Genomic DNA, 18,726 nt, shown 5'->3' on the forward strand with positions numbered 1-18,726 from the left:
CCACAGCTGGTAGTTCCTTCTGCATAAGCAACTTGTTGTGAACTTCCAAATGATGATGATGAACTAACCAACATACTTAAATCTTCCATCTTCTTAGCCAAAACATTTGTAAGTGCATCAAACTTTGCATTAATCATGTTGAATGGATCAAGGTCATACATTCCAGTAGCTTACCTCTTTTGAGTTAGAGTTGGTCCTCTTGGACTACTCCAAAGATGAGTATTCTTTGCAATTTTTTCCAATAACTCATAAGCTTCATCTTCATGCTTCATAATAAATTCTTCTCCTGTTTGAGCATCAATTATCCCTCTAATTGCAGGAGTAACATTGGTGTAAAAATTCTGGTTTATCATCCATTTTGGAATGGCATGATGTGGGCATTGTCTCTCTAACTCCTTCCATCTCATCCATGATTCATAGAGAGTCTCATCTTCTCTTGGTCTAAAAGCTGTCATTTGATTCCTCAACTCTTGAGTTTTTCCAGGTGGAAAGTATTGGGCAAGAAATGCATCAGTGAGTTGCTCCCAATTTGTAATGGAGTTGTGCGGTAAAGATTCAAGCCAATCCAATACTCTATCCTTCAAAGAGAATGGGAATAGCTTCAATCTTCCTGCATCATCAGATACTCCTGGTTGTTTTTACATATCACAAATCATAGCAAACTTCTTTAGATGTGTGTGTGGATTTTCAGAAGGATGTCCCCCAAATTGGGAATTTTAAATCATTTGAAAAACTCCAAAATCCATCTTGTAACTATTTGCATCAATTCTTGGTCTTGCTATACTCTCTCTCAAGTCATCAAAACGAGGAAAAGCATGATCTAGCATACTTCCCCTAGGCACATTAGCATTTACAACCTTTTCACCTTGGGCTGCATGTTCATTATTTCGATCATTTCCAGCATTACTACCACCAATTCTAATTCTTTCATCTGCCATGTCTGCTTCAATTTCAGTTTCTCTCAAGGTTTCTTTCCTTTTTCTGGTTTCTTTCTTATTGGCTCTACAAAATTTCTCAATTTCAGGATTAAACAATAAAGATGTGTCACTTGTGCTTCTAGCTCTTCTCATAAAAGATTAAGAGTACCTAAAAAGAACAAACAAACATAAAATGAAAAGATAACAAAGATAAAACTATAAACAACTAAAATAATCAAGAATTCAATCTTAAACAAACAACTTCTCCAATAACGATGCCAAAACCTTGATGTGGCCCAACAGCAAGTGCACGGGTTGTACAAGTAATATAGAAAAGATATCGTTCCCATGAGGAATTATGTTAATGATTGAATTTTTTATATAAAAATTCTGACGAATTTGAACTATTTTTGAAATTAAAGTAATAAATTAATAGATATTGAAGTGAAAATTCTATGTGTGTAAAATTAATAATCTATTCAATAATGTAGTGATTTAACTAAATTTGCATCAAATTAAAATAAACAAATTGAAATATGGCAAGATTTAAAATGACAAGCAATTAAATTCAATTAGAAATTAACAATAATAAAAAGGCGATTCCGGAGTTCGAGAGTTCATATTCAAGCTATTTTGGGATTTTTAAATTGGTTATCCAATCTTGTGGAACTTACGGGTTTTAAAGAGATTAATTCTTAAATCCTTTGAACACCCTTTCAAGTGGGACAAAGAGTGCCTTAATCAATCTAATCCTACTTTTGTGGAGTTAAAATTAATCAAGACCCATTAAGTTCCTTAATTAATCTGTAAATCCTCTTCATCCTTAGTCTATTTTTAGATCTAAGTTAATTAAGTCCAATTTCTTGATTATCTATCACAAGGCTTTCTCCTTTCGGTGCTTCAACCATGGATTAAGAACAATACTTAATGGGATCCTACACTAAGCATGTCATTGAGCACACAAGAAATGAATAAAACTCATTAAGACCACAAAATATGGATTACCCAATCAAAATCCACTAAATATCTCAAATATTACATCCCAACTTCAGAATCTAATGAAAACTACTCACTATCTATAATATTTACAAGATATTCTTAGTTCATATGGAGATAAAACTTTAATCTAAGCTAAGAACTAAGAAACCCAATACAAGAAAGATAGGAAATATGCAATAAAGGAAAGAAAATTCCAAATCTGGCTGGAAATGGTGGGAGTGACGTTTTTGCTCCCTTTTTTACTCTTCAGCTGCTACTCCTCTTCTTTTCTTTTCTCCCTTTTTTCTAAAATAGGATAAGGGCCTATTTATATCTTTTTTCTCTGACAATGAGCCCTAAAATGGTGTTTTGAAATGTGTTTTTATGAGGGAATCTTCTGCCAGCTCATTATGAAGACTTTATGGACCTGCATAAGTGGACTGCATAACCTTATGCAGTTTTCGGCTGGTTCCTGGGCTCTCTGTGCGAATCTGCATGAGCAAGGTGCAAGACTGCATAAGTTATGCAGTTTTTTGTGAGGTCGCATAAGCAAGGCACGAATCTGTATGAGTTATGCGGCAACTTATGCAGATTTCGGCAAGTTTGGGACATTGTTTCTTCTCCTTGTGCAGAACTGCACAACTTATGCGGCAAGTTATGCGCAATTTGGCCAATGCATACTTCAACTTTGAAACTTGTTTTTGACATCTTTGGCTGTAGAAATCACTCCTCAATGGCAAAATTTTTTTTTTTAGTCCCTCAAAAACACCATTTTTTCTTACAAAACAAAGTAAAATTACAAATTAATCCAAAATTGGCAATTATGAAAAACTATCTAAATAACTAATGAAATTAGCTAAAAGTGACTAATAATCAAATAAAATGGCTATAAAATTAAACCTAAATGACTATGCAAAATGTATGTATCAGTAATCGACTATTCTACTATTTTATCTCCCTCTTCCATTTCTATTCATAGGATTTTCTATCTCCTAAACAACTAACACAAGGAGATTTCTCCCTGTTAGTTCATTTTCATGATGTAAATGTATTATATCTATCAAACATTTGAGCAGTTGTATTTATCGAAAAGTATTTCAAATTCAAAGTTCGAAACTTACATTAAAAACTCACTCTGATAGAACTAAAATATGTTATACCTTACTCCTCTGTAAGATATGGCATGATCCTGTAGAAAGAAATAAGCATTTTTAAATTTTTTCTGAAAATCTGCGTGGTGGCGGCTTAAAATTCAATAAACCAATTTTTTTCACCAACTAAAAACAACCTGTGATAGCCTGTGCAATTCAATTTCATCAATTCCATCAGTAAATAAATCATTTTCTCACACACCATTTAAAAGGAAATTAACATTTACATTCATCGAAATTAAGAAAGTAATATTACAAAAATTTACAATCCAAAAGAAATATTTAATTACAACTTTACAAATATTCAAAGTTACAAAAATATCATTACAATGTTTGTGTACAAACTGTTTTATACAACTGCTCAACTGACTGTTTCATACATATAGCTATAAACACATCAAAATGGAAATTACAAAGGGTATACCAAAAATTTACCCGAAGATAACTCCAACTTAGCTTCAAATCACATCTTCAAGTAAATTCACTCAACTGATCTATCTTTTTTTTCTCCTGCGACAACATACAAAAGCTATCACTGAGCGGCGAACTCAGTGGTGCACAACTAATAATTTAAAACTCAAGGTAGAACATAATTCATCAAATCATAACAAAAGATTTACAATATTCAATTTTCTTTTTTCATAAGGCACTGAAACCAATATCACAATTTTTCAACCATTAAAAATCATTTTTTTCAATCTCATTTTATATACTAAATCATAATTTATCAAAGTAAATCAAAAGATGTATTTGCATTGTTCACATTTCCATGAAATCTTAATAACATTTTGCAATCATTCACAAAACATTTATTTTTCAATCCCATGTTTATCAAGAAATCACAGTTTAAGGCTGTTGCCAACAATTTACACAGTTAGACCCTTTATACCAAATTTTATGATCAATACCATATTGTACACACATGACAAAGCAAATTCCCCTCAACAACTGAGGCTAAAGGGAGGCACCAAAGGCTAGCTAGCTAATAAGTACTCATCTGAATCAACCTCAACTGACAAGCTAGAGAGGGAAGCTCAACCCTACAAGTGGAGGAGATCACATCAAATATCATCTCACTAGGCAAGCTAATGAGGAACACAAATCACATTGCCATGTCAACTATGATTTCAAAACATATTTAAAATAATTTCCATTCACAAAACGCATTTACAAATCAACAAATATATTTAATTATTATAAATTCATACACATGGTTAGCAACACATCAAGTTCACAAAAACACTTCAAAACACATTCAAATACCGGCCCACCCCCTTGCTACATTGAAATTAAGGGCCAACATCTACCTTTCCATAATATAAAATCATTTCACAATTTAATATCTTCAAAACAATGTAATTAATGCTTAAATTCATAAGAGATATCATATTTAAATCATACAAAGTTAATTCAACAAATTAAAGTTCTCAAATACAAATAAAAAGCATAATTAATTCATTCAACTCCCATGCAAATTGAAAAACAAGGGAAAAAGCTAGTGGTGCACAAACCTTTTTATACTTCTCTTGACTTAGCTCAACTTTTTCCTTCCTTGGAAGACTCCTTTCTATTGAAAACACACAATTGAAGTGTCTCAATACTCATCCCAATCATCACCAATAACTAATTAAATAAATGTCTAATGAATCCCTAAGTTAACTATGGAAGTTAAATGAATTTTTGGTTTTGGATAGGTTTGAAGGCTCACTGTAGAACCCAATTTCAACCTAATTCCAGTCCTTATTTGCTAAAGTGATCTTCATGAAAATTGTTCCTTTATGTGTTAGCTTTAATTTCCAATTTGAATCACTTAAGTTGAAGTTCTGTAGCTCAAGTTATAGTCAAATTACTAAGTACTGCCCAAGGTACTAAACACTGTCCTTTTCCAGTTTTCCAGAATTTCACCAAATTTTGTATCTAATATCTGAGTACCTTAGGCTCAGAATTGGCATCAGGTCCCTAAATGATGTTTTAGGTCTTTGTCTTAGGTTTTCAAATCATTTTGAATACTTCAATTGGAGTTTTGTAGAGGATGTTATGGCCTAATAACCATTTGGAGGTCACAGGGCAATTTTGTTGAAATGCAGGATTTCCATATTTGGCATTCTTGACTTTCTCTAACAATTCCTCTACTTTGCCCTAAGAACTGGGTTTAGGTCCAAATATGACATTTGTAGTTCTATGTCTTATGGTTATTTTGGCTTTGGAATCACTTAATTTGTTATTGCGTAGCTTAAGTTATGGTAAGTTTGTCAAAACTGGTGCGATGCCTAATCCTTCACATTTTTCAGGTTCAGTCCATACTCAAGGCAAATTTGCTAGACTAAATTTATCTATTAATTTGATCAAGTTAGGGTCATAATTTGACTTTATAGTCTTCATAAGAATTGTTCTCCTATGTCTTAGGTTTCCATTGGTTCAAGAATCACCTAATTTTTAGTTTTCTAGAGTGATTTATGCCTAATTGAATAAGTACTATTCATTTGGTCATTTTCTCTAGATCTAGAATTGGTAACCCGGATTCAAGCCTAATTTGAGGTATCCTATGGTCATTTTCTAGGCAGATTCTCCTCATAAAAATTTTAGCATTATGTTTTAGGTTTTATTTCCAATTGGTTTCATAATAATTGGAGTCATGTAGCTCAACTTATGAGCATTTAAGTGCACTGGACACAAGCTGTCCAGATTCCAGCACAATGACCACACTTTTATTCCCTTAATTTCTTTCACCAACCAACCTCAATTCTCATTCAATTCACACTAATTGATCATAATTCAACATTAAGAACATCAATTGTACTTTATATCAACAAAATGCTAATTTCTCTAAAACCCTAGTTTCGCATCTTCCCAATTCATATCATGCAAATTCAACACATTAATTATGTATATCCTTTAATCTAAGCTAGAATTCATGCTTAATTAAGTTAAAACACATAAAACCCCAAGTCTCCCTAGGCTGGCTGAAATTTACACTTCGATTTCATGCATGATTTCATCTAATTCTCAATTCAATTCCTCACATTTAAACTTAATTTCATGAAATATACAAGAGTTCAAGCTTGGAAGATCACTTACCTCACTTAGGCAATTTCCAACTTCCCAAATTCTTCAAAGTTCTTGGTTCCTTCACTTCTAATCTCTCTATCAAGGTCAAATGTCACAATTTCCCCTTGTTCAACTATGAAAATCATGGAAGAATTCAAAGATTTAGAAGCTTGAATTAGTTGACAATGGAGGGAGAGGGAGATGGAGATAAGCTGGCCATATGGATAAGGAGAGGAAGAAGATAAGTTCCTCTTAAATGAATTTTGTTAATACAATTTATTTAATTCCTTATGTGTCCCCATAAATTTTTCCATACACATTTCTATATTTTAATTTCATTCTAGTGTTTTAGTCTTACTCATTTTAATTATATATTTAGGTTAAAAGTCAACTCTTGAAGTGAATTAACCAAAATGCCCCCCATCGGGTTATAGTCCATCTTTTTCCATAATACCCAATGGGTCCTTATATTTTGATTCCCTTATTTGTACTCATTCTCTTTTCATTTGTTTGGTTTTCAACTTCCCAATAATTTCTAAATAATTCCTTCATTAAGGACTCTATAGGATCCCACACGAATTTAGGGTAGCAACTGAACTTATAGTCACTTTCCGTGTAGGTCACTCATCCTCAAGACCTAAGCTCATTTAACTAATTTGTGCTTCATTTTTCTTATTTTTATCCAAGCTCTTTTAATCTTTATTAATTTTATTCATGATTTCTCTCTATAGTGTAGGTATAATTTCAGACATTCATGCTATCCAAACAGACATTAGTTACGAGAACAATAGAATGTACGAAACTACTTAATATGACAGTGTTACATTCCTAGCCAGGACAGATAGACTAAATAAGAAAAGAGTTTCTGATTGAAAAGTCTTATTAATCAAGAATTAGAATTAAGATGAGGACATATGATTCCAAGTAATTAGGGTTTGACATAACCATGACCCTAGCTAGAAACAGGATTATACAACAAAAAGATTTTAGTACATGGTATACATGATCAAGGTTCAAAATTTAAGAGATGAATTAGGTCATCACTAATTGGGGAGTCATGGTACATTATGCTAGGTTTTAACCATGATTTATAAGAACTAAAAGTGAAAAGGGAATTTTACTATTGGTATGGAAAGAGTTCCAATAATATTAGAGATATTCTCATTGCTAATTAGTTATAAGCCAAAGAAATTACACACATAAAAAGGCCAAGTCTTCCTTTTGGAAGACAACATCAGAGATACATTCTTCCTTCATTTTTTTCTCAAGCCAAACCTTTCCTTCTTTCTTCTTGTGATTAATTTAAGAGAAATTAGAAGCTGTTACTCTTGAATTAAAGCTAAAGAAATTATTTATCTACTCTTCCATAAGGTTAAAACCAAAGAAACCTAAATCCCCTTCTTGTGCAAGTTGTTGGCCAAACTAAAAGAGGGAGCACATAAGGGATTTTGGTATAAAGTTGGAGCTTTGATTAAGCTTTTCGTGTGGACGGATTAGAGGACCAACAATTGGAGGTCTTTGGTTTCCAGATTTGGTGTTAGATTTGATTCTGTGAATATTCAAGTAAAATCCCTAAAACCTTAATTATGTTTGGCTTTAGTTTCTTAATAGCAAATAGGTTAATAGCAATTAATTACAAGAGTTGTAATCAACTAGTATGTGTTTTTGCAATAGTAAATCCAACTTGTATGAGTTGTATAAAACATTTTGCATTTCAAGATTTATATATATTTTTTTATACCCTTGGTGGCATTTTTATTTCATGGGTAAGGTGAATGTGAAATGACTTAGTTCTGTTTGGTACTTCCCCTGCCTCTATTGCTTTCACCTTTCACAGTTGGTGGACTTGTAGGTTCCAGGAGTCTGTAAGAGCTTAAATTCCACTAGGTAACTCTTTCACTTTATTTTTGTTTCTTTTATATATAAGCACTTCTAAGTTAATGTCTTTTATAGGTGCTTCGCTTGTTTCTCAGTCTGTCTAAAAACAAAAGGTGGCCCCCTCAAAACTTTTTCCTCTTACTAAGAAAGTAAAGTCTACCATACCATGGTTCAGGCCTAAGGTTTAGAGCACTTCCCTGTCTACTAATAGACCTAAGAAAGATCCTCCTATATCTATTATTTCTAGGTGCTTAGGCCGTATGACTCTAAGGACTAAAGGTCCTAAGATCTCTGCCTTGAGTCCTATTGTGATTCTTGCTGCCTCAGACTTTGACTGTGTTGATTCCTCTTAGGGCACTTCAACCACGGATATCTCTTCTTCCTAGGATGCTATTTCTAGTAATGGTGGAAGGACTGCTACACCTGCCCTTGATTAGAGAGATGACACTAAGGTAGTAGAGGAGGAAGTTGATTCCCCAGATGATGTGTAGTTTACTTCTCTTTTTGAGGTGTATGACTTCACCCTTTGTGCATTACTATTCCGTTTCACTATACTATCTTCCTCTTTTCATACTAGAACTAGATCCTCAGGTTATAATGATTTCTGTTGACCCTACTATTACTTTTACCACAGCATCAGCTAATGAGCCTAATGCTGCTATTGCACTAACTGCTCCTATATCTCCACTAATTAGTTTTTAGACTGCAACTGATCGCCTGTCATCCTTGGATCTTTCATTCTTCACTGATCTCAACATTGATTCTACTAGTTCTCCACTTAAACAGCATCAGTTGTTAGTGAGGCTTTTGCTCACCTAAAAGATTGGTGACCTTTCTGAGGATTAGAAAGGCATGGTACAATCTTCTCTTTCTACTTTAGCGCTTCTAAGCCATTTGGGCAGTTTGGTGACTTTGGAGCTCAGTGTTTGATTTGTTCCTTGAGCACAATTATCTGATTTGTTTGCTGAGTACTTAGATAGGATGAAGATGGTTAAGTCTCTGACTAACGAGATTCAAAAGTTTATCTCTCAAAAGACCGATCTTCACTTGCTGGTAGATCAGGCCAACTCTCAAGTGAGCTTGGTTCAAGAGAAGAAAAAGGAGATTACTGCATTGGATCAGTGGTTACTTGAGTTACAGGCTAAGATTGCCCAGGTAAAGGCCCATAGGGCCTTACTGTTGGATCATATGCAGAGATGTGAGTTGACTACACCCAGAACATTAAGAAGATATATGATGAGGGAAAGCTTCTGAAGGCAACACTTCCTCAGATCAAACTTCAGATTTAGAGCTATTATAGTTGCCTTGACTTCCTTTCTTTTAGTAGTAGCCATTAGTCATCTATCCGAGCAGCTCTTTTATCCTTGTTGTAGACCTAATTTGAGATTTTTAATTTATGGGATGTAGTATAGTATATTTTGTGACATTTGTTTAATGGCTTTCGATGAACATTTAGCCATGGATTGGCTCTTTCATTTACATTAGTGGCCGACAGGTCTACTTTTACATAACTGTTTTAACTTTACATGTGTGAATACATTGAAAACATTCTCGTATGTCAGCTTTATCTATTATAGTGCTTACAGGAAATCTCAAGGAAGTCATGGGGTCGGCCAGGTGGGGCCATAGGTTTGGCTCTAACTTTCCTCCTCTAGCTGTTTTTGCATTTCCCACATAGTGGGAAAATATTCTTTTAGGTACTTGCCATTAATTGCTTTTTTGTGTGGCTTCCCTACGCCAACTAATACACATTTCCTCTAAGTACCCAGTGCACTCAGAAGGGTCCTTCCCAAGTCAAAAACCATTTGCCAAATTTTTTGTCCTTGGTAACTATTGGCAGCACAGTTTTTTAGACCAAGTCACCTTCCTTAAAGTTTTATCTTCAAATCCTTTTGTTGTAAATCCTTGTGACTTTTTTCTTTTGTGTGGCCATATGGTTAAAGGCCTAATGTGAACTTCATCTAGTTCTTCTAACTCCATAGCCATTAACTCTGTGTATTCTCCCGAACTCAAGTTATTTTGTCTTACCACTCGAAGTGAGGGAACTACTACCTCCATAGGAAGGATAGCATCATGTTGGTAGGTTAGGGCAAAAGGGCTTAGTTTTTTTGCACCTCTCTTGGAGGTTCCTTATGCCCACAGGGTCTCTAACAGTATCCGATGCCACTCCCTTGGGTTTTCCTTGTTCATCTTTTCTAAGATACCTATCAAGGTTTTTTAAGATGCTTCTACCTATCCATTGGCTTAGGCATAATATGGAGTTGAAGTGAATAGTTTTATACCATGACCTTCTACAAAGTCTCACATGTCCTGCCTAGAAAATATAGTCCTTTGGTCAGATGTGATAGTTTGAGGGATTTCAAATCTGTGTATGATATGTTCTTTGATGAAATTGATTACGTCCCTCAGTTTAACTTTCTTCGTAGGTACCACTTCTACCCACTTGGTGAAGTAATCTATTGCAACAATGATAAAGAATGCCCCATTGAAGACACATGGTGAATCATTCCAATAAAGTATATCGCCCAGCCTCTAAATGGCCAAGGCTTTAAAATGGGGTGCATTTCCTCTGCTGGCCTTCTTCTGACCACACCATACTTCTGGCACTGTTGGCATCCCTTAACATAGGTTATACAAACTTTTAGGATTTTTGGCCAATAGTAGCCGTGTCTCCTACAAAGCCATCTCATATTCACCCTTACCTAGTGTGCCCCACAAATACGTTCATGCACCTATTGCATCACTCTTAAAGTCGTAGAAGGACTAAGGCACCTGAGCAACAGGCCATTTAAACCTTTTTAAAATAACTCTCCTTCCAGTAATAAATAGTTGAAGACTTGTATTTTGATGCAATGAGATACTTTACCCACAGGATTCTCTAGGTACCTCATTAGCAAGGTCCTCCAGTCATCTGTAATAACCAAGTTAGTTATAAATGAATAAACTGGAATACCTCTTTCCTCAATAGATGAGTGTTTCCTTTTTTGGACCAAAATCATTCTGTGGGTGAGTTCCTGAGACATCTTTAAGCCAATGGCTAATTAGGCCAACTCATTAGCTTCCCAGTTGACTTCTCTAGGCACATGTATGAAAGCCACTTCTCTAAAGCTGTCCAAAAGCTATATCGCTATTGTGAAATATGGAGCTAGAGAAAAGCTACCACACTTGTACTCCCCTGTTAGCTGCTTAATGACCAGTTGTGAATCTCCCATGATATGTACCTTTTTAGCTCCCAATTCTCTTAAAATCTCCAAACCGATGATCAATGCCTTATATTCAACTTGATTGTTGGTACATTCGAACTCTAGATTGAAAGATATTACTGTCTTGGTTTCTACTGGGGAAGTGATTACAACTTTAAAACTTGCTGAAGTTTCCATACTAGAACCATCGAATTGGAGAGTCCATGGAACCTTTTCAACACTGAAAATATTAGTCTTACTCCACCAATTCTACCACTTCTAGACAAGGATGGTCTGCTAAAAAGTTTGCTAGCATTTGTCCTTTCATAGCTTTTTGAGGATAGTAAATTAAAGTAAATTTGAACAATGCCAGTAACCATTTCCTAGTTCGTTCAATAATTAAAGGCTTAGACAACATATATTTCATTAACTCAATTTAAAAAATAACATACACTCTAGACACAATTAGATAATGTCTCAATTTTATATAAGAGAAATACAGAGCTAAATAAATCTTTTTAATAGGAAAGTACATGGTTTCCGTGTCTATAAGATTTTAGCTAAGATAGTACATCGCCTACTCATGACCCACTCAGTTATCTTGTGCTAGTGGACAACTAATAGAGTTAAATATGGCAGACAAATAGAGTATCAATGGATCACCTCCCCTAGGCGAAACCAACACCAGTGGCTTGGTGAGATAGTCCTTGATTTTATAGAAGCCTAGCTGGTGCTTCTTCTCCCACTTAAACTCATTTTCTTGCCTAAGTTTCAAAAGATTGAAAATTTCTTTTGCCTTTCCTGCAAGGTTAGAGATGAATCTCCTTAAATAATTTATTTGCCCTAAGAACCTTTACAGTTGTTTCTTGGTCTGAGGTGGCTTAGCTTCCTAAATTGCCTTAGCTTTATTTTGATCAATGTCAATCCCTCTCTAATTTACCAAGATCCTAAGAAGTTATTGGCTTTCACTCTGAAGGATTGATTTTTAGTTGATGCTCTCATCCTCTGGCAAATCTTCCTCAAGTGTTCAAGGTGGTCAACTGCTTTCCTGGATTTTACTACAATGTCATCGATGCACACCTCCATGAAGTGTCTAAGCATGTCATGAAAATTGGCATTCATAGCTCTCTTGTATGTAGAGTTGGCATTTTTTAATCCAAAGGGCGTGATTAACCATTCAAATGTTCCGATGGAATTAGAACATTCGAAGGCAATCTTGGACATATCCTCAAGTGCAAAGAAGATTTTATTGTAGCCAGAGAAACTATTATGGAAGGATAATAGCTCATTTTTAGCGGCAATATCAAGCAATATGTCTACTATTGGCATTACATACATGTACTTTGGGGTTGTGACATTCAGATCATTAAAATCAAAACACACACGCAACTTCCCATTTTTCTTAACAACCGGTACAATACCAGAAAGCCATTGACTATACTTGGTTGGTATGATAAAACCTGCTTTTAATAGTTTCTCAATTTCTTCCTTCACCTTTAGGACTACCTCTCTTGACATCCTTTTAGGCACTCGTCGTTGTGGCATGTAATCTGGCTTAATGAGCAATTTATGCTCAACCAAGCTCTTCTATAATCCTAGCATTTCATCATAATTCCATGCGAAGTAATCCTTGTGCTCATGCAAAAGTGAGATTATTTTTCATTTTAAATCACTCCTTAACAAAGAATTGATATAAGTTAACTGAGGCTCCTTAGGGGAGCCGAGATTGACCTCCTCCAAAGGGTCCTGAACTCTGGTCAATATGTGATCTAGTTTTATAGGTGCAGGTTCTAGGTCTTAAAGCTGTATCTCCTCTAGGCCATCCTCCTTTAATTCCTCTTCGTAAATGACCTCAGCACTTTTTATCTCTAGAGTTACTTTTGCTTTTATCTTATCAAGGAGTTATTGCAACTGAATTCTAGATATGGCAGCTGTAACTACCATCATTTCCTTTTTTTATATATTTATCACTCATCATAAACTCATCTATAACAAGCTCCACCCTTGTCCATTTGTAAGGCACGATTGTAAGTGTAGTGTCAAGTTCTTTTGTTGAATCTCCCATTTCGGCCTTCTGTATGCCTTCTCTAGGAATAGTGAGTCCAGCTGTCATGGTAGATTTTGCACAGAGGATATGACTTATGTCATGGGAGTCACATGCTGCTGCCCCCTAAGCCCTTTGGTGAGGTCTTCTTCAAAAACTGGATAAGACTTATGTCAGCATCATAGTGTTGGACCTCCATTGCATCATAGTGTTGGACCTCCATTGCATCGAAATGAGCCGTAAATGGCTTGGCATCTTCCCATATGAATTCTACATCTTAAAAAACAACAGATACTAGTGAAGTGATGATAAAACACACTAATTTATGTGTATCCAATTTGTCCCAAAAAGAGCTTGAGAATTTATAATTAAATGAACCAAAAAGAAAGTAGTGGTGGAAGAAAAAAGAAAAAAAAAATTAATAAAGGGAAATGATGAATTAAATTATAAGAAAGAAAAAAGTCATCTATTCTAAGAAAAATATATATAATTTCTTCTGATATAAATTATAAGCCAACCAGATTTAAAAGTCAAAACAATCAAAACCGTTCCAATATAAAGGCAACACTGCATGGAATGAAGAAGCTTAAAGGCAAGACCACGAGAGGCAGAGCATAATCCCTCACTTGCGCCGACGTAGTTGTTGTCGCCGTTTGTCACCGTTGCGTTGCCAGGTAAGTTCGCTTCTCCTTCTCCTCCTCCTCCTCCTTCTTCTTCTATGCCTTTTGATACTGTGTGAGTGATTTAGGCAAGAGTTTGCGCTTTTAACTTAAGTATTTTTTTTTTTTTAAAGAAACATGTGTCCATGTTAAGAAATGCGTGTCCAATTTTTAGTATTCTGAAAATGGCCCGAAAACATCTTGTCGCCTTGTCATCTCGTTTCCGTGTTGAAAATGGGGAAACACCGAAGATCGCATTGTAAGCCACCTGAGTATCAACTTCAACTTCAATAATCTTAAAATCCAGAGACCATGCAATCAGTGACGAATCTTAAAAAAAAAATTTCTGAAGTCAATATAAAGATTTTTTTGTAGTCAAGATTTTTTTTTTAATAAAAATAGTGTCAATTGATTTGCCATTTACACGTACGTCTATCATTAATATTTAAATATATGATGAATTAATTTAAATAAATGTATAATTTTGAAAAAAAAAAAAAAAGAGTTAATTGACCCTCATTTTAAACCATAAATCCGCCATTGCATGCAATAGACAGACCACGAAAAATACCCAAAGCTCTGCCCCCAAAAACATTACAAACACCAAGATTGCACATACAACCATATATTTAAAGATACTATTTTAAAATTTAAAATCATACGTTAATATTATATATGAGTTAACTTATGCTATTAAATTTATTTAAATTTTATTTTGTTAAAAACATAAATTAATTTATGTATTCTAATATTTTTTATTTAATTTAATTTAAAAAAATTATTATTTAGTTGTTATATTTTAAGGAAATTAATTATTTAATTTATATATTTTAAAAATATATTATTTAATTTCTTTTTTTTTTACTTCCATTAAAATATTTAGTTATTTTGTCAAATTTTTTGTTAATCAGTAAATTCAATACTAGTTAAATTACTATTTAATCTTTCTATTTTAATGAAATTAATTAATTGATCATTGTATTTTAAAAATATTATTATTTAGTCTTTCTATTTTACTAAAATAAATTTGTTAATCCTTATATTCTAAAAAGCATATTCCTAGATAAAAATGAAAAATTTTATTGTGTAGAGACTAAATTTAAATTTATATTTTTTTAAAATTATTCAAGTTTAACTTTTCAATTCCCTAAGCATATTTTTGTATCTATTTAGAATCCATTTTCTTAGATTATTTAGAGATTTACATCGGCTAATACTCGCTAAGTATTGTTTTTTAATAGAAAAAATATAAAAATATTGTATAAAAAATTAAATAAAAATATTTAAATAATTTAAAAATATATATATAAATTCAGATTTAGTCTTTACATAATAAAATTTTTATTTTTAATCTAGAAATATATTTTTAAAATATAAAAATAAATTAAGTTGTTTTACTAAATTAATATGAAAAATTAAATAGTAGTGTTTTTCAAATTAAAAGGTTAATTAATTAATTTCACTAAAATAAAAAGAATATATATTAATTTGATTAACACTAAAACTCATTAACTAATGAAAAAATTAACAAAAAGAATAAATAATCTAAAAGACTAAAAAAAGTTATTAAATTTAAAATATAAGAATTAAATAATTATTTTTGTTAACATGTAGAAATTAAATAATAATTTTTTTTAATTTATATGTTATAAATTTTGAGATTTGGTATCCAAAATATTGAAAAATAAATTTGTGACGATAAAATTCACATTTCCAAAAAGAAAAGGGTATAGTTGGCAATGAGTGAAAAGTTGGGGAGAATTTTGTCATACAAAAAAAACCTGCGTCTCGTAAGAGAAGCAAGCAGCTTTTCTGCTTGGCCTTTGTGATTCTTGCTCTGCTTGGTGTATCCCTCAACGAAACTGAAGGATTATTTTGAATGATCAGAGAAATTCCCTCTGGTAAATTCTTTCAAATCCGATTCGATGCTACTTTGCTAATCTAGTTTTTATTTTTTTTTCTTTTAATATCCTTGTAATTATATTACTTGCTCTAGCTCTCCTTCGATGAATCATCCTTTTCGCTTCTAATCTTCTTTCATCCTTTTTCTCGGAAACCAAACAGAGGATAGAATCAATCATCTTTCTGGAATCGAAAACTGGTTTTTACTTCTTTTGGATTCATAATGGATGCTGCTTCGTATTTTTGGGTTGGATTTGGTTTTGATAAATATGTGTGGAATCTAGGTCTTTTGATTGATTAGTGGACCTTTCGAGTTTAGTAGGGAAGATTTTCGTATTTGTTAGTTGAGCTAAGCGTGCTTCTTTTTGTATTTGTAGTTAGGGTTTGGATATGAGGGTGCTGCATCGTCTGAGCTTGTGGATTGTTTCCACTTGAAACTATGCAAATTTAGCATTTGGTTCAGTTCCTTGTTAGATTCTAATGCAACGCTAGTGTATTTTTATCTTTATATTCATTTTAAGGAGCCTTATTTGATAACAAGGAACAAAGAATGTATGGTAGAGCAGGCCTTGAACGATTTAAAAAGGCTCAATCTTCAGACCCATTCTCAGTCACTGTCAATTCAGCTCCCAAAACCACTACCCAACATGCTTCTAGGCCAGTTATCCATCCCTCAGTTCAATATTTGCAGTCTCAGACACAAACCCAATACGAGTACCAACCCTATGTCCCTCAAAAGCCAGCAGGGCTTGAGGCAGGACCATTGGTTGGGCAGACTCAGCAGGTGACCCACGTTGGAGGGGGGCAGTCAACTTGGCAGCCACCAGATTGGGCGATTGAGCCTCGACCAGGAGTTTATTATCTTGAGGTTTTGAAGGATGGAGAGGTACTTGATCGGATTAATCTGGATAGAAGGAGGCACATATTTGGGAGGCAATCTCATACATGTGATTTTGTACTTGACCATCAGTCTGTTTCACGCCAACATGCTGCTGTCATTCCTCACAAAAATGGAAGGTTAGATCTTTCCTTAATTTTCTATGATGTTGCATTACTTGGCCTTGTAATTGGATCTTTGCTCTACAATTCTGTGATTTTGTTTTGGGAAACCTTATTGTAATCTTTTGCTTAGTTATTATTTTGTAAATTAGGTATCTTAATTATTTTTAACAATGTAACATAAATTAGATTTGTTCACCAATTTTTCATTTTGAGGGTTGATGCTTCTTTTTAAGCATTAAGACTATCAAGTTATTGTTGAAAAATGTTTATCAATTGAATGGTCACTATTAACAATTGATTAGACTACTAAGTCTTCCCAAGTTACTTATCCACCACCTTCAGTGATGACATTTCCCCTTAAATTTCCACTTGTCAAGACTTTGAGAAGAGTCTTTTTCTTGCTTGGATATTGTTTAGCTTTCTCATGCTAAAAGTTTCTTTGTAATTCATATGTATCGTTAACTTCTGCAGCGTATTTGTAATTGATTTGGGGTCTGCACATGGTACATTTGTGGCAAATGAGCGGTTGACCAAAGATACCCCTGTTGAGCTTGAAGTGGGCCAATCTTTGCGGTTTGCTGCCTCAACACGAACTTATATCTTGAGAAAGAACGATGCTGCTCTTTTCCCACGTCCTCCACCACCTTCGGAGATTAATCTGCCACCACCTCCTGATCCATCTGATGAGGAAGCCGTTGTTGCTTATAATACTCTTTTAAATCGATATGGTCTTGGCGGCCCTGATCTACTGTCTAGATCTAGCAAATCTGGTAGCTCAGCAAGTGGTAGAGATGACAGCCAGCAGTCTGGCAGAGCCTCAAAGAGAATCAAAAAAGCAAGAGTAGCTTTCAGAGATCAAGTTGGGGGAGAATTAGTTGAAGTTGTTGGGATTTCAGATGGTGTAGATGTAGAAACGGAGCCTGGTCCAATAGGTGTAAAAGAAGGAAGTCTTGTTGGAAAATATGAATCCCTTATACAGACTACAGTAATACCGAAAGGTAAGGAACAATTGCCAGCAAAGGAAAACAATGCTTCCCAAACAGGTGTTACTAATAAATTGCAAGAAGTCTTGAATAAAGTCAAGACTGTTCCCAAAAGTGGTGTGCATGATGACCTTTATGGAGAAGCATTTTCTGGCAAATTGGGGTCTTCCTGGGCGTATCCTATGGTTACTTCTGGCAGCAAACTGGATCCTCCAATTAAGGATGACAAACAAAAGGATATTGCTGCTTCAAGTGGAAAACTAGAGAACAACTCGAACTTGTACAACGATGACAATGATGATGATTTATTTGGTGACTAATTAAATAGTGTTGGAAGGATGCTGTGTTGTTCTTTCATAGGTGCTTTGGAGAGCAGCAGCCAGTGGACATAAGAGACCACTGGTTCCTTTGTAGATGGGAAATTTTGTTGTAATTCGTTGGAATATCTTTGTAGTGGAAGACCACCCAATTTGGGATTTTTAATTTACAACTTAGTTACATTTGGACTGGTTTCGAACTTATTGTTTTAAGCTGGAAGAAATGAAATTGAATTGACTTGTGGTATTTCTTTTAGCAGGTTATCAATTTCTTTTAAGAGAGATTAATTGCAATTTAGATTACAGAAATACTATTTTACATGATGCTGATTGCAATTTATACTATGTGTTTGCTTCAAGATATATAATGCCCCTTGTGTACAGAAACTAAAGAAATTATAGAATTCAAAGTTCGGCTGATCCTGAAGAGTGAAGAGTATCAATTAGGGGTGAGCATTCGGTTTAAACTGAATCGAATTGAACCGAATCGAATTAAATTATAAAAATCAAATCGTAAATTTTAGAAATCGAATCGAACCGAAATGGGTAAAAATCGAATTGAATCGCTCTATTTTGGTTCGGTTCGATTTAAATCAATCGGTTTGATTTTTTATTAATTTTTTAATTTAGACTTGATTTTCAAGTTATTTGGTCTAATTTTAACT

At 34.0% G+C, this 18,726-nt stretch overlaps 1 protein-coding gene and 1 non-coding gene across 2 annotated transcripts; both read left to right on the forward strand.

Moving 5' to 3' along the window:
• Nucleotides 1-363: 363 nt before the first annotated feature.
• Nucleotides 364-471, forward strand: LOC131178830 (small nucleolar RNA R71). Its single transcript, XR_009147839.1, has one exon. It is a non-coding gene; the product is annotated as a small nucleolar RNA R71 (small nucleolar RNA).
• A 15,152-nt stretch (nt 472-15,623) lies between these two features.
• LOC110672289 (protein phosphatase 1 regulatory inhibitor subunit PPP1R8 homolog) lies at nt 15,624-18,317 on the forward strand. Its single transcript, XM_021835013.2, has 3 exons — nt 15,624-15,758; nt 16,137-16,776; nt 17,233-18,317. Exons 2-3 carry the CDS (start codon nt 16,310-16,312, stop codon nt 18,062-18,064), a joined length of 1,299 nt encoding a protein of 432 aa, XP_021690705.2. The 5' UTR covers nt 15,624-15,758; nt 16,137-16,309; the 3' UTR covers nt 18,065-18,317.
• Nucleotides 18,318-18,726: the final 409 nt, after the last annotated feature.

Source organism: Hevea brasiliensis, chromosome 3 (assembly GCF_030052815.1).
Source record: "Hevea brasiliensis isolate MT/VB/25A 57/8 chromosome 3, ASM3005281v1, whole genome shotgun sequence".
NCBI classification, from domain to species: domain Eukaryota; kingdom Viridiplantae; phylum Streptophyta; class Magnoliopsida; order Malpighiales; family Euphorbiaceae; genus Hevea; species Hevea brasiliensis.